The sequence below is a fragment of the Lactuca sativa genome, chromosome 2 (assembly GCF_002870075.4).
Source record: "Lactuca sativa cultivar Salinas chromosome 2, Lsat_Salinas_v11, whole genome shotgun sequence".
Classification (NCBI taxonomy): Eukaryota; Viridiplantae; Streptophyta; class Magnoliopsida; order Asterales; family Asteraceae; genus Lactuca; species Lactuca sativa.
Window position 1 is genome coordinate 194,409,031 of NC_056624.2, and position 22,873 is coordinate 194,431,903.

The 22,873-nt window shown below is 32.2% G+C and overlaps 1 protein-coding gene across 14 annotated transcripts in view; it reads left to right on the forward strand.

Annotated features, from left to right (window-relative positions):
• Nucleotides 1-3,079: 3,079 nt before the first annotated feature.
• Nucleotides 3,080-22,873, forward strand: part of LOC111899866 (isovaleryl-CoA dehydrogenase, mitochondrial) — a 33,958-nt gene continuing 14,164 nt past the window's right edge. Inside the window, exons 1-3 of one of the 14 annotated variants that reach the window (XM_052768607.1) lie at nt 3,080-15,288; nt 15,409-17,627; nt 17,770-17,853. In XM_052768607.1, the coding sequence (XP_052624567.1) occupies nt 17,508-17,627; nt 17,770-17,853 (204 nt within the window). In that variant the 5' untranslated portion in view covers nt 3,080-15,288; nt 15,409-17,507. Of the gene's footprint in view, nt 17,628-17,747; nt 17,854-22,873 lie in introns of all 14 variants that reach the window. The other 13 variants (XM_052768601.1, XM_052768613.1, XM_052768606.1 and 10 more) reach the window with 13 other exon arrangements.

The following is a 22,873-nucleotide window of genomic DNA, read 5'->3' on the forward strand; positions in this document are numbered from 1 at the left end:
GCTTGATAGGGATGATGGTGGATCGACTATAGTGCTGAGAGCCTTGCTTGTATGCATTATATTTATGATAGAATATGTGGTATACTTGAAAACTCACTAAGCATTATGCTTATGTTGTTAAGTTAAATATTTTTAAGGTTGTTCAAGGGAAGAACGCGATGTGATTGTACATTCGCATCGAAGATTTGTTGTTTTTGACTTCCGCTGGTTTAATAAATAAACTATGTTTAAGCTTATATTTCCAAAATAAAAGGATAATATAATATGTTTTTAGGAATATACTTAAACGTTAATCGGATTTTAAATGAAAATTTTGGTTTAAAATTTGAGACGTTGCACTTCTGCTACAACTACAAGCGTTTTAAAAACCCAACATAAAATTTAAGAAAAATATGTCGATTCTAATTTTAGTTTAATTTTTATTTTTAAAGTAAGTGTTTCTAATGTAATTTTTTTGAAAGAGGTTTCTAATGTAATTTTGAGTTTTAGAGTAAGGTAGTTTTAATTTTATGTATTTATTTTTATTAAGGTAATGTTTATTTGATTATTTACTGAAAAAATTATTTTGCTTAGAATATATTGTGTTTTTTTAAATGTTGTATTAAAATAAATAAAAGATAAAAATATATAAATATATGGAGTGGTGGACTGGTTGTTATTTCATAATTTAGTAAGTTTAGTAGGGATATAATAATGATGTAACGAAGATGATATTGCAATGATATTTTAGAACTTCTTTTTTTTGAACAATACTCTATAGCCTTATTTCTACAAACATTTTGAAAACATCTATATTCTACAACCTTTTTTTCAAATGCATCTGTTTTTAAATAAGATAAGGTGATTTTATATTAATAGCAAGGGTACCCTTATACTTAATGGCAACATTGAGCGTTGATAACGATGAACAAAATTTAGGTGATCTTCATGCATTAGGAATTTTACACGTTTATTTAGAAAATCCATTTTTAAATGTCGTTGACTTTTGGAAGTTCACTCATCGTATTTATATGTATGGTATGGAGACACAGAAGGGCATGGGTCATTATAATAGCATTAAATAGATATTTTGGAAATCATTCTTTCTCGGATATAGATTAAATTTATCTGATTCGAGAAGTCAAAGCCGATCGATGCAGAGATCACTGAGAGTACTTAGACCAATTGTGGTGCATGGAACGACAGTATCACGACGGAAAATAGCTGCTGCTTCCTTCTCAACCTCTTTGTTATTCGATGAAACACAAATAAGGGTATATATATTATTCTTTCTTTTGTTTGTGAGTTATAAAATGGACGACTGTGATTATTCTTGTATTTATGTATAAGTAACCTCTAAGTCTAAGACGATAGATTGATGAGTTTTACTACAGCCTGTTGCAATCATGACTGCAGTTCAAAGAAGGTGTTCAACAATTTGCCCAAGAGAAGATAGCTCCTCATGCAGACAAAATCGACAAGACGGATTCTTTCCCGGAGGTTCTTAGAAAAAAATGATGCATTTTTCTATATATGTTTCATAAATACTTATAATATGTTGAGTATCAATCAGATCCGTTTGATGGTGCGGAATCCCAATCAAACGGATGATGCTAGATCAAAATAGAAGAGAATGAGAAGAAGAAGATGATGAATCTTGTATGTATTTATATGAATGAAAATCCGGATACAAGATTCACACACATTCTTTTTTTTCTCTCTTTAGAACACCTTCAAATGCACTCACTTAAGCTCCTATATTCTATTCTCACGTTCATCTATCTCTCCTTACCCACCTAACATCTATTTATCTGTAAATGGGGATCATGGGCCGTAATGATTTTACGGTCGTAAATGGGTTTACGGCCATAAACACCCACCTAGCCGTAAACACATAAAATATTACATAAAAATACAATTGCACAGAAAATCAAAGTATAAACCATAGTTTTGACCAAATAATATTTCCCTTGTTGGGTATCTGATTGTTTGATTGTATGATACTTTTATGTGTCATGTCTAGTTGGAGTATTGTTAGTGTTGGTTGATTATTGAAAGAATGTCCTAGGGGCTGTATGTAGTTTAATTTATATAACCTTAGAACTCTTAATCCAACCTTATTGTTTATTCTTGTTTGATAAATGCCTTAGGGAAGGAACACATGTTCGACTGACTATCTTATTTTCTAACTACGCATGACTATACATTGGCGATCCTTCAATATTAACAGTAACTTATGTATAATTGTGGGATGAGTGAGAGTCGGTGGTTGTATGATGGCTGAGAGCTGGTGTCTGAGAGATGGTATGGGGTATGATGGAAGGGTGCCAATGATTATATATGTAATGTTGATATGTACGCTTGATAGGGATGATGGTGGATCGACTATAGTGCTGAGAGCCTTGCTTGTATGCATTATATTTATGATAGAATATGTGGTATACTTGAAAACTCACTAAGCATTATGCTTATGTTGTTAAGTTAAATATTTTTAAGGTTGTTCAAGGGAAGAACGCGATGTGATTGTACATTCGCATCGAAGATTTGTTGTTTTTGACTTCCGCTGGTTTAATAAATAAACTATGTTTAAGCTTATATTTCCAAAATAAAAGGATAATATAATATGTTTTTAGGAATATACTTAAACGTTAATCGGATTTTAAATGAAAATTTTGGTTTAAAATTTGAGACGTTGCACTTCTGCTACAACTACAAGCGTTTTTAAAAACCCAACATAAAATTTAAGAAAAATATGTCGATTCTAATTTTAGTTTAATTTTTATTTTTAAAGTAAGTGTTTCTAATGTAATTTTTTTGAAAGAGGTTTCTAATGTAATTTTGAGTTTTAGAGTAAGGTAGTTTTAATTTTATGTATTTATTTTTATTAAGGTAATGTTTATTTGATTATTTACTGAAAAAATTATTTTGCTTAGAATATATTGTGTTTTTTTAAATGTTGTATTAAAATAAATAAAAGATAAAAATATATAAATATATGGAGTGGTGGACTGGTTGTTATTTCATAATTTAGTAAGTTTAGTAGGGATATAATAATGATGTAACGAAGATGATATTGCAATGATATTTTAGAACTTCTTGTTTTTTGAACAATACTCTATAGCCTTATTTCTACAAACATTTTGAAAACATCTATATTCTACAACCTTTTTTTCAAATGCATCTGTTTTTAAATAAGATAAGGTGATTTTATATTAATAGCAAGGGTACCCTTATACTTAATGGCAACATTGAGCGTTGATAACGATGAACAAAATTTAGGTGATCTTCATGCATTAGGAATTTTACACGTTTATTTAGAAAATCCATTTTTAAATGTCGTTGACTTTTGGAAGTTCACTCATCGTATTTATATGTATGGTATGGAGACACAGAAGGGCATGGGTCATTATAATAGCATTAAATAGATATTTTGGAAATCATTCTTTCTCGGATATAGATTAAATTTATCTGATTCGAGAAGTCAAAGCCGATCGATGCAGAGATCACTGAGAGTACTTAGACCAATTGTGGTGCATGGAACGACAGTATCACGACGGAAAATAGCTGCTGCTTCCTTCTCAACCTCTTTGTTATTCGATGAAACACAAATAAGGGTATATATATTATTCTTTCTTTTGTTTGTGAGTTATAAAATGGACGACTGTGATTATTCTTGTATTTATGTATAAGTAACCTCTAAGTCTAAGACGATAGATTGATGAGTTTTACTACAGCCTGTTGCAATCATGACTGCAGTTCAAAGAAGGTGTTCAACAATTTGCCCAAGAGAAGATAGCTCCTCATGCAGACAAAATCGACAAGACGGATTCTTTCCCGGAGGTTCTTAGAAAAAAATGATGCATTTTTCTATATATGTTTCATAAATACTTATAATATGTTGAGTATCAATCAGATCCGTTTGATGGTGCGGAATCCCAATCAAACGGATGATGCTAGATCAAAATAGAAGAGAATGAGAAGAAGAAGATGATGAATCTTGTATGTATTTATATGAATGAAAATCCGGATACAAGATTCACACACATTCTTTTTTTTCTCTCTTTAGAACACCTTCAAATGCACTCACTTAAGCTCCTATATTCTATTCTCACGTTCATCTATCTCTCCTTACCCACCTAACATCTATTTATCTGTAAATGGGGATCATGGGCCGTAATGATTTTACGGTCGTAAATGGGTTTACGGCCATAAACACCCACCTAGCCGTAAACACATAAAATATTACATAAAAATACAATTGCACAGAAAATCAAAGTATAAACCATAGTTTTGACCAAATAATATTTCCCTTGTTGGGTATCTGATTGTTTGATTGTATGATACTTTTATGTGTCATGTCTAGTTGGAGTATTGTTAGTGTTGGTTGATTATTGAAAGAATGTCCTAGGGGCTGTATGTAGTTTAATTTATATAACCTTAGAACTCTTAATCCAACCTTATTGTTTATTCTTGTTTGATAAATGCCTTAGGGAAGGAACACATGTTCGACTGACTATCTTATTTTCTAACTACGCATGACTATACATTGGCGATCCTTCAATATTAACAGTAACTTATGTATAATAGTGGGATGAGTGAGAGTCGGTGGTTGTATGATGGCTGAGAGCTGGTGTCTGAGAGATGGTATGGGGTATGATGGAAGGGTGCCAATGATTATATATGTAATGTTGATATGTACGCTTGATAGGGATGATGGTGGATCGACTATAGTGCTGAGAGCCTTGCTTGTATGCATTATATTTATGATAGAATATGTGGTATACTTGAAAACTCACTAAGCATTATGCTTATGTTGTTAAGTTAAATATTTTTAAGGTTGTTCAAGGGAAGAACGCGATGTGATTGTACATTCGCATCGAAGATTTGTTGTTTTTGACTTCCGCTGGTTTAATAAATAAACTATGTTTAAGCTTATATTTCCAAAATAAAAGGATAATATAATATGTTTTTAGGAATATACTTAAACGTTAATCGGATTTTAAATGAAAATTTTGGTTTAAAATTTGAGACGTTGCACTTCTGCTACAACTACAAGCGTTTTTAAAAACCCAACATAAAATTTAAGAAAAATATGTCGATTCTAATTTTAGTTTAATTTTTATTTTTAAAGTAAGTGTTTCTAATGTAATTTTTTTGAAAGAGGTTTCTAATGTAATTTTGAGTTTTAGAGTAAGGTAGTTTTAATTTTATGTATTTATTTTTATTAAGGTAATGTTTATTTGATTATTTACTGAAAAAATTATTTTGCTTAGAATATATTGTGTTTTTTTAAATGTTGTATTAAAATAAATAAAAGATAAAAATATATAAATATATGGAGTGGTGGACTGGTTGTTATTTCATAATTTAGTAAGTTTAGTAGGGATATAATAATGATGTAACGAAGATGATATTGCAATGATATTTTAGAACTTCTTTTTTTTGAACAATACTCTATAGCCTTATTTCTACAAACATTTTGAAAACATCTATATTCTACAACCTTTTTTTCAAATGCATCTGTTTTTAAATAAGATAAGGTGATTTTATATTAATAGCAAGGGTACCCTTATACTTAATGGCAACATTGAGCGTTGATAACGATGAACAAAATTTAGGTGATCTTCATGCATTAGGAATTTTACACGTTTATTTAGAAAATCCATTTTTAAATGTCGTTGACTTTTGGAAGTTCACTCATCGTATTTATATGTATGGTATGGAGACACAGAAGGGCATGGGTCATTATAATAGCATTAAATAGATATTTTGGAAATCATTCTTTCTCGGATATAGATTAAATTTATCTGATTCGAGAAGTCAAAGCCGATCGATGCAGAGATCACTGAGAGTACTTAGACCAATTGTGGTGCATGGAACGACAGTATCACGACGGAAAATAGCTGCTGCTTCCTTCTCAACCTCTTTGTTATTCGATGAAACACAAATAAGGGTATATATATTATTCTTTCTTTTGTTTGTGAGTTATAAAATGGACGACTGTGATTATTCTTGTATTTATGTATAAGTAACCTCTAAGTCTAAGACGATAGATTGATGAGTTTTACTACAGCCTGTTGCAATCATGACTGCAGTTCAAAGAAGGTGTTCAACAATTTGCCCAAGAGAAGATAGCTCCTCATGCAGACAAAATCGACAAGACGGATTCTTTCCCGGAGGTTCTTAGAAAAAAATGATGCATTTTTCTATATATGTTTCATAAATACTTATAATATGTTGAGTATCAATCAGATCCGTTTGATGGTGCGGAATCCCAATCAAACGGATGATGCTAGATCAAAATAGAAGAGAATGAGAAGAAGAAGATGATGAATCTTGTATGTATTTATATGAATGAAAATCCGGATACAAGATTCACACACATTCTTTTTTTTCTCTCTTTAGAACACCTTCAAATGCACTCACTTAAGCTCCTATATTCTATTCTCACGTTCATCTATCTCTCCTTACCCACCTAACATCTATTTATCTGTAAATGGGGATCATGGGCCGTAATGATTTTACGGTCGTAAATGGGTTTACGGCCATAAACACCCACCTAGCCGTAAACACATAAAATATTACATAAAAATACAATTGCACAGAAAATCAAAGTATAAACCATAGTTTTGACCAAATAATATTTCCCTTGTTGGGTATCTGATTGTTTGATTGTATGATACTTTTATGTGTCATGTCTAGTTGGAGTATTGTTAGTGTTGGTTGATTATTGAAAGAATGTCCTAGGGGCTGTATGTAGTTTAATTTATATAACCTTAGAACTCTTAATCCAACCTTATTGTTTATTCTTGTTTGATAAATGCCTTAGGGAAGGAACACATGTTCGACTGACTATCTTATTTTCTAACTACGCATGACTATACATTGGCGATCCTTCAATATTAACAGTAACTTATGTATAATAGTGGGATGAGTGAGAGTCGGTGGTTGTATGATGGCTGAGAGCTGGTGTCTGAGAGATGGTATGGGGTATGATGGAAGGGTGCCAATGATTATATATGTAATGTTGATATGTACGCTTGATAGGGATGATGGTGGATCGACTATAGTGCTGAGAGCCTTGCTTGTATGCATTATATTTATGATAGAATATGTGGTATACTTGAAAACTCACTAAGCATTATGCTTATGTTGTTAAGTTAAATATTTTTAAGGTTGTTCAAGGGAAGAACGCGATGTGATTGTACATTCGCATCGAAGATTTGTTGTTTTTGACTTCCGCTGGTTTAATAAATAAACTATGTTTAAGCTTATATTTCCAAAATAAAAGGATAATATAATATGTTTTTAGGAATATACTTAAACGTTAATCGGATTTTAAATGAAAATTTTGGTTTAAAATTTGAGACGTTGCACTTCTGCTACAACTACAAGCGTTTTTAAAAACCCAACATAAAATTTAAGAAAAATATGTCGATTCTAATTTTAGTTTAATTTTTATTTTTAAAGTAAGTGTTTCTAATGTAATTTTTTTGAAAGAGGTTTCTAATGTAATTTTGAGTTTTAGAGTAAGGTAGTTTTAATTTTATGTATTTATTTTTATTAAGGTAATGTTTATTTGATTATTTACTGAAAAAATTATTTTGCTTAGAATATATTGTGTTTTTTTAAATGTTGTATTAAAATAAATAAAAGATAAAAATATATAAATATATGGAGTGGTGGACTGGTTGTTATTTCATAATTTAGTAAGTTTAGTAGGGATATAATAATGATGTAACGAAGATGATATTGCAATGATATTTTAGAACTTCTTTTTTTTGAACAATACTCTATAGCCTTATTTCTACAAACATTTTGAAAACATCTATATTCTACAACCTTTTTTTCAAATGCATCTGTTTTTAAATAAGATAAGGTGATTTTATATTAATAGCAAGGGTACCCTTATACTTAATGGCAACATTGAGCGTTGATAACGATGAACAAAATTTAGGTGATCTTCATGCATTAGGAATTTTACACGTTTATTTAGAAAATCCATTTTTAAATGTCGTTGACTTTTGGAAGTTCACTCATCGTATTTATATGTATGGTATGGAGACACAGAAGGGCATGGGTCATTATAATAGCATTAAATAGATATTTTGGAAATCATTCTTTCTCGGATATAGATTAAATTTATCTGATTCGAGAAGTCAAAGCCGATCGATGCAGAGATCACTGAGAGTACTTAGACCAATTGTGGTGCATGGAACGACAGTATCACGACGGAAAATAGCTGCTGCTTCCTTCTCAACCTCTTTGTTATTCGATGAAACACAAATAAGGGTATATATATTATTCTTTCTTTTGTTTGTGAGTTATAAAATGGACGACTGTGATTATTCTTGTATTTATGTATAAGTAACCTCTAAGTCTAAGACGATAGATTGATGAGTTTTACTACAGCCTGTTGCAATCATGACTGCAGTTCAAAGAAGGTGTTCAACAATTTGCCCAAGAGAAGATAGCTCCTCATGCAGACAAAATCGACAAGACGGATTCTTTCCCGGAGGTTCTTAGAAAAAAATGATGCATTTTTCTATATATGTTTCATAAATACTTATAATATGTTGAGTATCAATCAGATCCGTTTGATGGTGCGGAATCCCAATCAAACGGATGATGCTAGATCAAAATAGAAGAGAATGAGAAGAAGAAGATGATGAATCTTGTATGTATTTATATGAATGAAAATCCGGATACAAGATTCACACACATTCTTTTTTTTCTCTCTTTAGAACACCTTCAAATGCACTCACTTAAGCTCCTATATTCTATTCTCACGTTCATCTATCTCTCCTTACCCACCTAACATCTATTTATCTGTAAATGGGGATCATGGGCCGTAATGATTTTACGGTCGTAAATGGGTTTACGGCCATAAACACCCACCTAGCCGTAAACACATAAAATATTACATAAAAATACAATTGCACAGAAAATCAAAGTATAAACCATAGTTTTGACCAAATAATATTTCCCTTGTTGGGTATCTGATTGTTTGATTGTATGATACTTTTATGTGTCATGTCTAGTTGGAGTATTGTTAGTGTTGGTTGATTATTGAAAGAATGTCCTAGGGGCTGTATGTAGTTTAATTTATATAACCTTAGAACTCTTAATCCAACCTTATTGTTTATTCTTGTTTGATAAATGCCTTAGGGAAGGAACACATGTTCGACTGACTATCTTATTTTCTAACTACGCATGACTATACATTGGCGATCCTTCAATATTAACAGTAACTTATGTATAATAGTGGGATGAGTGAGAGTCGGTGGTTGTATGATGGCTGAGAGCTGGTGTCTGAGAGATGGTATGGGGTATGATGGAAGGGTGCCAATGATTATATATGTAATGTTGATATGTACGCTTGATAGGGATGATGGTGGATCGACTATAGTGCTGAGAGCCTTGCTTGTATGCATTATATTTATGATAGAATATGTGGTATACTTGAAAACTCACTAAGCATTATGCTTATGTTGTTAAGTTAAATATTTTTAAGGTTGTTCAAGGGAAGAACGCGATGTGATTGTACATTCGCATCGAAGATTTGTTGTTTTTGACTTCCGCTGGTTTAATAAATAAACTATGTTTAAGCTTATATTTCCAAAATAAAAGGATAATATAATATGTTTTTAGGAATATACTTAAACGTTAATCGGATTTTAAATGAAAATTTTGGTTTAAAATTTGAGACGTTGCACTTCTGCTACAACTACAAGCGTTTTTAAAAACCCAACATAAAATTTAAGAAAAATATGTCGATTCTAATTTTAGTTTAATTTTTATTTTTAAAGTAAGTGTTTCTAATGTAATTTTTTTGAAAGAGGTTTCTAATGTAATTTTGAGTTTTAGAGTAAGGTAGTTTTAATTTTATGTATTTATTTTTATTAAGGTAATGTTTATTTGATTATTTACTGAAAAAATTATTTTGCTTAGAATATATTGTGTTTTTTTAAATGTTGTATTAAAATAAATAAAAGATAAAAATATATAAATATATGGAGTGGTGGACTGGTTGTTATTTCATAATTTAGTAAGTTTAGTAGGGATATAATAATGATGTAACGAAGATGATATTGCAATGATATTTTAGAACTTCTTTTTTTTGAACAATACTCTATAGCCTTATTTCTACAAACATTTTGAAAACATCTATATTCTACAACCTTTTTTTCAAATGCATCTGTTTTTAAATAAGATAAGGTGATTTTATATTAATAGCAAGGGTACCCTTATACTTAATGGCAACATTGAGCGTTGATAACGATGAACAAAATTTAGGTGATCTTCATGCATTAGGAATTTTACACGTTTATTTAGAAAATCCATTTTTAAATGTCGTTGACTTTTGGAAGTTCACTCATCGTATTTATATGTATGGTATGGAGACACAGAAGGGCATGGGTCATTATAATAGCATTAAATAGATATTTTGGAAATCATTCTTTCTCGGATATAGATTAAATTTATCTGATTCGAGAAGTCAAAGCCGATCGATGCAGAGATCACTGAGAGTACTTAGACCAATTGTGGTGCATGGAACGACAGTATCACGACGGAAAATAGCTGCTGCTTCCTTCTCAACCTCTTTGTTATTCGATGAAACACAAATAAGGGTATATATATTATTCTTTCTTTTGTTTGTGAGTTATAAAATGGACGACTGTGATTATTCTTGTATTTATGTATAAGTAACCTCTAAGTCTAAGACGATAGATTGATGAGTTTTACTACAGCCTGTTGCAATCATGACTGCAGTTCAAAGAAGGTGTTCAACAATTTGCCCAAGAGAAGATAGCTCCTCATGCAGACAAAATCGACAAGACGGATTCTTTCCCGGAGGTTCTTAGAAAAAAATGATGCATTTTTCTATATATGTTTCATAAATACTTATAATATGTTGAGTATCAATCAGATCCGTTTGATGGTGCGGAATCCCAATCAAACGGATGATGCTAGATCAAAATAGAAGAGAATGAGAAGAAGAAGATGATGAATCTTGTATGTATTTATATGAATGAAAATCCGGATACAAGATTCACACACATTCTTTTTTTTCTCTCTTTAGAACACCTTCAAATGCACTCACTTAAGCTCCTATATTCTATTCTCACGTTCATCTATCTCTCCTTACCCACCTAACATCTATTTATCTGTAAATGGGGATCATGGGCCGTAATGATTTTACGGTCGTAAATGGGTTTACGGCCATAAACACCCACCTAGCCGTAAACACATAAAATATTACATAAAAATACAATTGCACAGAAAATCAAAGTATAAACCATAGTTTTGACCAAATAATATTTCCCTTGTTGGGTATCTGATTGTTTGATTGTATGATACTTTTATGTGTCATGTCTAGTTGGAGTATTGTTAGTGTTGGTTGATTATTGAAAGAATGTCCTAGGGGCTGTATGTAGTTTAATTTATATAACCTTAGAACTCTTAATCCAACCTTATTGTTTATTCTTGTTTGATAAATGCCTTAGGGAAGGAACACATGTTCGACTGACTATCTTATTTTCTAACTACGCATGACTATACATTGGCGATCCTTCAATATTAACAGTAACTTATGTATAATAGTGGGATGAGTGAGAGTCGGTGGTTGTATGATGGCTGAGAGCTGGTGTCTGAGAGATGGTATGGGGTATGATGGAAGGGTGCCAATGATTATATATGTAATGTTGATATGTACGCTTGATAGGGATGATGGTGGATCGACTATAGTGCTGAGAGCCTTGCTTGTATGCATTATATTTATGATAGAATATGTGGTATACTTGAAAACTCACTAAGCATTATGCTTATGTTGTTAAGTTAAATATTTTTAAGGTTGTTCAAGGGAAGAACGCGATGTGATTGTACATTCGCATCGAAGATTTGTTGTTTTTGACTTCCGCTGGTTTAATAAATAAACTATGTTTAAGCTTATATTTCCAAAATAAAAGGATAATATAATATGTTTTTAGGAATATACTTAAACGTTAATCGGATTTTAAATGAAAATTTTGGTTTAAAATTTGAGACGTTGCACTTCTGCTACAACTACAAGCGTTTTTAAAAACCCAACATAAAATTTAAGAAAAATATGTCGATTCTAATTTTAGTTTAATTTTTATTTTTAAAGTAAGTGTTTCTAATGTAATTTTTTTGAAAGAGGTTTCTAATGTAATTTTGAGTTTTAGAGTAAGGTAGTTTTAATTTTATGTATTTATTTTTATTAAGGTAATGTTTATTTGATTATTTACTGAAAAAATTATTTTGCTTAGAATATATTGTGTTTTTTTAAATGTTGTATTAAAATAAATAAAAGATAAAAATATATAAATATATGGAGTGGTGGACTGGTTGTTATTTCATAATTTAGTAAGTTTAGTAGGGATATAATAATGATGTAACGAAGATGATATTGCAATGATATTTTAGAACTTCTTTTTTTTGAACAATACTCTATAGCCTTATTTCTACAAACATTTTGAAAACATCTATATTCTACAACCTTTTTTTCAAATGCATCTGTTTTTAAATAAGATAAGGTGATTTTATATTAATAGCAAGGGTACCCTTATACTTAATGGCAACATTGAGCGTTGATAACGATGAACAAAATTTAGGTGATCTTCATGCATTAGGAATTTTACACGTTTATTTAGAAAATCCATTTTTAAATGTCGTTGACTTTTGGAAGTTCACTCATCGTATTTATATGTATGGTATGGAGACACAGAAGGGCATGGGTCATTATAATAGCATTAAATAGATATTTTGGAAATCATTCTTTCTCGGATATAGATTAAATTTATCTGATTCGAGAAGTCAAAGCCGATCGATGCAGAGATCACTGAGAGTACTTAGACCAATTGTGGTGCATGGAACGACAGTATCACGACGGAAAATAGCTGCTGCTTCCTTCTCAACCTCTTTGTTATTCGATGAAACACAAATAAGGGTATATATATTATTCTTTCTTTTGTTTGTGAGTTATAAAATGGACGACTGTGATTATTCTTGTATTTATGTATAAGTAACCTCTAAGTCTAAGACGATAGATTGATGAGTTTTACTACAGCCTGTTGCAATCATGACTGCAGTTCAAAGAAGGTGTTCAACAATTTGCCCAAGAGAAGATAGCTCCTCATGCAGACAAAATCGACAAGACGGATTCTTTCCCGGAGGTTCTTAGAAAAAAATGATGCATTTTTCTATATATGTTTCATAAATACTTATAATATGTTGAGTATCAATCAGATCCGTTTGATGGTGCGGAATCCCAATCAAACGGATGATGCTAGATCAAAATAGAAGAGAATGAGAAGAAGAAGATGATGAATCTTGTATGTATTTATATGAATGAAAATCCGGATACAAGATTCACACACATTCTTTTTTTTCTCTCTTTAGAACACCTTCAAATGCACTCACTTAAGCTCCTATATTCTATTCTCACGTTCATCTATCTCTCCTTACCCACCTAACATCTATTTATCTGTAAATGGGGATCATGGGCCGTAATGATTTTACGGTCGTAAATGGGTTTACGGCCATAAACACCCACCTAGCCGTAAACACATAAAATATTACATAAAAATACAATTGCACAGAAAATCAAAGTATAAACCATAGTTTTGACCAAATAATATTTCCCTTGTTGGGTATCTGATTGTTTGATTGTATGATACTTTTATGTGTCATGTCTAGTTGGAGTATTGTTAGTGTTGGTTGATTATTGAAAGAATGTCCTAGGGGCTGTATGTAGTTTAATTTATATAACCTTAGAACTCTTAATCCAACCTTATTGTTTATTCTTGTTTGATAAATGCCTTAGGGAAGGAACACATGTTCGACTGACTATCTTATTTTCTAACTACGCATGACTATACATTGGCGATCCTTCAATATTAACAGTAACTTATGTATAATAGTGGGATGAGTGAGAGTCGGTGGTTGTATGATGGCTGAGAGCTGGTGTCTGAGAGATGGTATGGGGTATGATGGAAGGGTGCCAATGATTATATATGTAATGTTGATATGTACGCTTGATAGGGATGATGGTGGATCGACTATAGTGCTGAGAGCCTTGCTTGTATGCATTATATTTATGATAGAATATGTGGTATACTTGAAAACTCACTAAGCATTATGCTTATGTTGTTAAGTTAAATATTTTTAAGGTTGTTCAAGGGAAGAACGCGATGTGATTGTACATTCGCATCGAAGATTTGTTGTTTTTGACTTCCGCTGGTTTAATAAATAAACTATGTTTAAGCTTATATTTCCAAAATAAAAGGATAATATAATATGTTTTTAGGAATATACTTAAACGTTAATCGGATTTTAAATGAAAATTTTGGTTTAAAATTTGAGACGTTGCACTTCTGCTACAACTACAAGCGTTTTTAAAAACCCAACATAAAATTTAAGAAAAATATGTCGATTCTAATTTTAGTTTAATTTTTATTTTTAAAGTAAGTGTTTCTAATGTAATTTTTTTGAAAGAGGTTTCTAATGTAATTTTGAGTTTTAGAGTAAGGTAGTTTTAATTTTATGTATTTATTTTTATTAAGGTAATGTTTATTTGATTATTTACTGAAAAAATTATTTTGCTTAGAATATATTGTGTTTTTTTAAATGTTGTATTAAAATAAATAAAAGATAAAAATATATAAATATATGGAGTGGTGGACTGGTTGTTATTTCATAATTTAGTAAGTTTAGTAGGGATATAATAATGATGTAACGAAGATGATATTGCAATGATATTTTAGAACTTCTTTTTTTTGAACAATACTCTATAGCCTTATTTCTACAAACATTTTGAAAACATCTATATTCTACAACCTTTTTTTCAAATGCATCTGTTTTTAAATAAGATAAGGTGATTTTATATTAATAGCAAGGGTACCCTTATACTTAATGGCAACATTGAGCGTTGATAACGATGAACAAAATTTAGGTGATCTTCATGCATTAGGAATTTTACACGTTTATTTAGAAAATCCATTTTTAAATGTCGTTGACTTTTGGAAGTTCACTCATCGTATTTATATGTATGGTATGGAGACACAGAAGGGCATGGGTCATTATAATAGCATTAAATAGATATTTTGGAAATCATTCTTTCTCGGATATAGATTAAATTTATCTGATTCGAGAAGTCAAAGCCGATCGATGCAGAGATCACTGAGAGTACTTAGACCAATTGTGGTGCATGGAACGACAGTATCACGACGGAAAATAGCTGCTGCTTCCTTCTCAACCTCTTTGTTATTCGATGAAACACAAATAAGGGTATATATATTATTCTTTCTTTTGTTTGTGAGTTATAAAATGGACGACTGTGATTATTCTTGTATTTATGTATAAGTAACCTCTAAGTCTAAGACGATAGATTGATGAGTTTTACTACAGCCTGTTGCAATCATGACTGCAGTTCAAAGAAGGTGTTCAACAATTTGCCCAAGAGAAGATAGCTCCTCATGCAGACAAAATCGACAAGACGGATTCTTTCCCGGAGGTTCTTAGAAAAAAATGATGCATTTTTCTATATATGTTTCATAAATACTTATAATATGTTGAGTATCAATCAGATCCGTTTGATGGTGCGGAATCCCAATCAAACGGATGATGCTAGATCAAAATAGAAGAGAATGAGAAGAAGAAGATGATGAATCTTGTATGTATTTATATGAATGAAAATCCGGATACAAGATTCACACACATTCTTTTTTTTCTCTCTTTAGAACACCTTCAAATGCACTCACTTAAGCTCCTATATTCTATTCTCACGTTCATCTATCTCTCCTTACCCACCTAACATCTATTTATCTGTAAATGGGGATCATGGGCCGTAATGATTTTACGGTCGTAAATGGGTTTACGGCCATAAACATCCACCTAGCCGTAAACACATAAAATATTACATAAAAATACAATTGCACAGAAAATCAAAGTATAAACCATAGTTTTGACCAAATAATATTTCCCTTGTTGGGTATCTGATTGTTTGATTGTATGATACTTTTATGTGTCATGTCTAGTTGGAGTATTGTTAGTGTTGGTTGATTATTGAAAGAATGTCCTAGGGGCTGTATGTAGTTTAATTTATATAACCTTAGAACTCTTAATCCAACCTTATTGTTTATTCTTGTTTGATAAATGCCTTAGGGAAGGAACACATGTTCGACTGACTATCTTATTTTCTAACTACGCATGACTATACATTGGCGATCCTTCAATATTAACAGTAACTTATGTATAATTGTGGGATGAGTGAGAGTCGGTGGTTGTATGATGGCTGAGAGCTGGTGTCTGAGAGATGGTATGGGGTATGATGGAAGGGTGCCAATGATTATATATGTAATGTTGATATGTACGCTTGATAGGGATGATGGTGGATCGACTATAGTGCTGAGAGCCTTGCTTGTATGCATTATATTTATGATAGAATATGTGGTATACTTGAAAACTCACTAAGCATTATGCTTATGTTGTTAAGTTAAATATTTTTAAGGTTGTTCAAGGGAAGAACGCGATGTGATTGTACATTCGCATCGAAGATTTGTTGTTTTTGACTTCCGCTGGTTTAATAAATAAACTATGTTTAAGCTTATATTTCCAAAATAAAAGGATAATATAATATGTTTTTAGGAATATACTTAAACGTTAATCGGATTTTAAATGAAAATTTTGGTTTAAAATTTGAGACGTTGCACTTCTGCTACAACTACAAGCGTTTTTAAAAACCCAACATAAAATTTAAGAAAAATATGTCGATTCTAATTTTAGTTTAATTTTTATTTTTAAAGTAAGTGTTTCTAATGTAATTTTTTTGAAAGAGGTTTCTAATGTAATTTTGAGTTTTAGAGTAAGGTAGTTTTAATTTTATGTATTTATTTTTATTAAGGTAATGTTTATTTGATTATTTACTGAAAAAATTATTTTGCTTAGAATATATTGTGTTTTTTTAAATGTTGTATTAAAATAAATAAAAGATAAAAATATATAAATATATGGAGTGGTGGACTGGTTGTTATTTCATAATTTAGTAAGTTTAGTAGGGATATAATAATGATGTAACGAAGATGATATTGCAATGATATTTTAGAACTTCTTTTTTTTGAACAATACTCTATAGCCTTATTTCTACAAACATTTTGAAAACATCTATATTCTACAACCTTTTTTTCAAATGCATCTGTTTTTAAATAAGATAAGGTGATTTTATATTAATAGCAAGGGTACCCTTATACTTAATGGCAACATTGAGCGTTGATAACGATGAACAAAATTTAGGTGATCTTCATGCATTAGGAATTTTACACGTTTATTTAGAAAATCCATTTTTAAATGTCGTTGACTTTTGGAAGTTCACTCATCGTATTTATATGTATGGTATGGAGACACAGAAGGGCATGGGTCATTATAATAGCATTAAATAGATATTTTGGAAATCATTCTTTCTCGGATATAGATTAAATTTATCTGATTCGAGAAGTCAAAGCCGATCGATGCAGAGATCACTGAGAGTACTTAGACCAATTGTGGTGCATGGAACGACAGTATCACGACGGAAAATAGCTGCTGCTTCCTTCTCAACCTCTTTGTTATTCGATGAAACACAAATAAGGGTATATATATTATTCTTTCTTTTGTTTGTGAGTTATAAAATGGACGACTGTGATTATTCTTGTATTTATGTATAAGTAACCTCTAAGTCTAAGACGATAGATTGATGAGTTTTACTACAGCCTGTTGCAATCATGACTGCAGTTCAAAGAAGGTGTTCAACAATTTGCCCAAGAGAAGATAGCTCCTCATGCAGACAAAATCGACAAGACGGATTCTTTCCCGGAGGTTCTTAGAAAAAAATGATGCATTTTTCTATATATGTTTCATAAATACTTATAATATGTTGAGTATCAATCAGATCCGTTTGATGGTGCGGAATCCCAATCAAACGGATGATGCTAGATCAAAATAGAAGAGAATGAGAAGAAGAAGATGATGAATCTTGTATGTATTTATATGAATGAAAATCCGGATACAAGATTCACACACATTCTTTTTTCTCTCTTTAGAACACCTTCAAATGCACTCACTTAAGCTCCTATATTCTATTCTCACGTTCATCTATCTCTCCTTACCCACCTAACATTTATTTATCTGTAAATGGGGATCATGGGCCGTAATGATTTTACGGTCGTAAATGGGTTTACGGCCATAAACACCCACCTAGCCGTAAACACATAAAATATTACATAAAACTACAATTGCACAGAAAATCAAAGTATAAACCATAGTTTTGACCAAATAATATCTCCCTTGGTTTATAGCTTTCTTTTCTTCAATGACCCAACAAGCCCCCCCCCCCCCCCCCCCCCCCCTCAAAAAAAAAAAAGTAGCTGACTTTTCTTGTTAATCTTCAGTTGGAGATTGGCTTCAGCGTTTATCTTCGATGACTTCACAGCTTCAAGATGAACTTGATGAATCTTCAATAAATGACTTCATCTTGAGCAGTTGGGCATTTATTCATAATTTGACATTTAACGCACATTGGGTGAGGAGGCTTCTTGTAGAGATTCTTGAAAATTGGTGCTTTCAACTTGAGAATCTTTAGAGAGAACTTCAGAGAGAAATAATCCTCTGGATCACTTCAGCAGGTTCATAGATAGCAGCAGATTGATTGAAGAGGCTTCAATGCAATCTGTCACATAATCTTCAAGTGCAGTTTCACCTTGCTTCTGGGGTTGGAGGATTGATTGTTGAAAGAATAATCTTCGTTTCTTGCTCATTTGAATAAGAATTCTTCGATGCTCACGGATGAAGCTTTGGCTCAGAAAATCTTCGATACAGTCTCCATGAGTCTCATCTACGCCTGGATTCACTTTTCAAAACAAAACAAAACTAAAGAAAAACTTAGCACACAAAAAAATATTTTTGGATTTTTCATGTTTTCCGGAAAAATAAAACGTAAAAAAATATTTTTGGATTTTTGATCTTTTTGAAAAAGAAATAACACTATTTTTGGATTTTAACTTTCTGATTTTTGTTTGATTTTTGAATTTCTTTTTTTTTTTTAATTCTCCCCCTAAATTTTTGCATAGAGAAAAACTATGAACAAATTTAACAAAAAGAAAAATATTTGGGATCAAAGTTGTGAGACAGCCTGAACTTTGTTTATCAGTACCTTCACCTTCATGAATAGATCTGGTCAATTGCTGGTATTGTGGTCCACTTAAACACGAAGGATATTGACAAAATTTTCCAAATATACCATTTAGCTGACAACGACCACGGGCATTGTTGTCCACTTAAATTAAGCAGCGAGATCTACAGGCAACCTTTTAAATGGTTCAATTTTAGTTGCCCTAGAACGTGTTCCCCACTTCCCGATATACCCTGGTTATCAAGAACTTCCAAAGAACTCCTAAAGTCTTTGGTTTTTGCTTCTAATTCAACCTTTAGGGGTTTTTGTCCTTTCTTGAGTTGATATCCTTCATATCTCAGGTCCTCAACTTCTCTTTTTAATAAATCAATTTGTTCACGAAGAAGTTTAATCGTAGATTCACATGATGGAGAGCATGAAACTTCATTGATCGGGATGTTTGCAGAACTCATTGTATTTCCACACTTCAAAGCGTTAAGTTTTTCAATTACAGCAGCAAGACTAAGATGATTGAGATCTTTTGTCTTCTTGATGACAGCCACGTTCATATCCCACGATTTCGGAAGTGAATTCAGTAGCTTTTTGTTTATCTCAGATTTAGTTAAGAAGATCCCATCTATATTCATCTTAGTAGTAAGTGTAGTAAATTGCTGCAACTGAGCTTCTAGGGTTTCTCCAGGGATATAATTGAACATGTTGAAATTTTGTCTTAACATATCCTGACGATTCTCTTTCATGTCTTTATTTCCCTCGTTGACCTTAAAAGCCATTAAAAGCACAACTAGAAGCCAAAATCAACCTTAAAAGTCAAACACTTTGACTATAAACCAGAAAAGTCAACCTTAAAAGTCAAATTAAAAAATTCAAACTCAAAAGTCAAACTTAAAAAGTCAAACTTAAAAAGTCAATCTTCCCTAGCCGTCAAAGCTGTTGCAAACCGCCGACCGTAAACTCCAGCAACCGTAAACTCTGGCAGTAAACTGTTTCCGGCCGTAAACTCTTCTCAGATTACGTGAAAAACAACATTTTTCACCAATTTTTGTTCCAAAAGTCGATCAAAAACCCGTTTTTTATGAAAAATGCGAAGAACAACCCTCCTTATTTTTCAGAGATCTATCTAAAAACGCAAGAATCCTTCAAAAATAAGATCAAATAAGTTCCAGATCTGATAAAATTGACTGATACAATCCTTGCTCTGATACCAATTGTAAGGACCTGAAAACGGATCTTTACCAATGATCAACCAATCACACAATCAAATAGAATAAGAAAGAATATAGAAACCGAATTGAAACAAGATTGCACACGCTTATATTGCATAAAACGTATGGTACAACTTGTTCTCTATGACCATGAACTATTTTGGCATCAACAACCATTAAAGACCTACACAACCCCTATATATACTAGACTTGGGCCAGATACTGGGTTTACGGCCGTAAACTCACTACTTGGCCGTAAACTAACAAACAACCTACCAAAACTGCATAAAGACTCAAAAGAACTTATTACAATGAAAGCCTAGACCAAACCACTAACTAGACCCTTCACTAGTTAAAGACCTTCCTCTAAATTCGTTCTCTCCTCTTTGTGACATATAATGTACAAACATTCTATTAGGACAATTTCTAGCTATATGACCACCAATACCACAATTGAAACAAATCTGTTTGTTATTATTAAAACATGTACTTCCTTTTTCAGATTTATTTTCCATACCGACACCCTTGCTTTTCTCACATGAACATGAACAAGAAGTAGGTTGTGAGATAGGTGAGGGTGTATTAGATGGAGTGACTTGTGGAAATGGTGAGTTTTTATTAATATCGTTACAAACATCAGAATTATCAAACATCTCATCAACCACTTTAAAACCATTCAAACTAGTAGGTGCAGAAAAATCACAAAAAACATAGTCACTTTCAACATCAGGAAAAATAAAGTCTTTATTTAAAACTAAAACTTCAGCTTTAGACTTGGTTTTATTATCAGAAACAGATCCTTCAACTTCGTGCTTTGACTAATTTAAGGATTGATCTGCAAAGGAAGTAGAAACTCTAGTATTTTCAACATTAATAAATCCTCCTGAAACAAAATATGTTGGTTTGCCATAAACCATGAATGGTTCGTTGCAAATCTCCTCTTTAGTCAAAGGGTGATACTGATATGTGTGATTAAAAGGAGGAGGTACATTATCGTATCTCAAACCCTTTTTTTGGTTTTGTTTAAACTGCAGGAAATGGTCAATCATGTTGGCAACTACCTCGCTTGATACATCATATTTTTTAAAATCAAAGTTTGCAGTATCAAATTTATTCTTTAATGTATCAAGCTTAGCAATTAACTCAACATTTTGTCTCTTGATATAATCATAGTTTTCACATTTATTACTGTAGTCTTCTTGGAGTCTCCTAAAGTCCTTTATTTTTGTCTCTAATTGGGCCTTTAAGGGTTTTTGTCCTTTTCTAAGTTGATAGCCCTCATATCTAAGGTCCTTTACTTCTCTACGTAATGATTTTATTTCCTCACGAAGAATTTTAACATAATCAATACAAGCTTGAGAGCAAGAAGGCAAACTTACCTCATTTTTCTTCGGTTCAGAAGTAGAAGATATCATCAACGCAAACTGAAGCTCCATCATCTTTTCTTCAGCTGCAACACTCTCCACGGAAGCTTCATCCTTAACTTGGGTCAAGTGAGCATTTTCAGGTTTTGAAATGTTCAGGGCCTGAATCTGGTCCTCCCAGTCAAATGACTGAGCAACCATAGCCTGCTCACGTTGACCTAGGCACCTCCCCAATTGTTTCCCACTACAACCATTGTTCGGTCATTGTTTAATCTTCTATCCGGCTTCGGGCACTCACGAGCAAAATGACCCGGCTCGTGACAGTTGAAACAACGCAACTTCCCTTTGCTGAACCCTACCTTTTTATCAGCATTCATGCCCTAATTGTTCTTCCCAGTCTTCTTGGCAAACTGCTTAGCCCTGAATACAACCATGGCTATTTTCCATGTGATGTCCATCTCTTCCACATATTCTGGATGAATCTGATCCAGATTAGCAAATGACAACTGAGGTGGAAGTTCTCTAGCAAGAAAGACATTGTAGTAGTTCAAAAGTCTTGCAACAAAGGCAAGATTTTCATCACACTCCTTTGTGTTTGAGGAAGAGGCCACAACTGGCACACTAGAGGAGGGAGCAGCTTGAGGAGTGGCATGCAGTTGGCTTTGCGAATGAGGCGTGGATGACGCATCAACAATTGTTTGGATCTGAGGCTGCTAAGCAGCAAATGCTTGACCTGAGGAAGGAATAACTGATGAAAGAGCATTGTGAGAGGAAATCCCAAGGTTTTCAGTCGAATACGAATTCACATGATTTATCTCTCGCTGTTTATCATCAATATCACAAGCCTTGATGATCACCATTATTTCAGCAAGAGTGAGACAATTTAGATCTTTGGTCTTCTTAATGACAGCTACATTCATGTCCCATGATTTTGGAAAAGCATTCAGTAGCTTTTTATTTATTTCTGACTTGGTCAATAAGATCCCAACTATAGTCATCTCAGTGGTGAGAGTTGTGAATCGCTGCAGTTGTGCCTCCAGGGTTTCTCCAGGAATGTAGTTGAACATGTTAAACCTTTGACGCAGCATATCCTGGTGGATTTCCTTCATGTCCTCATTACCTTAATGTACCTCAATCAAAGC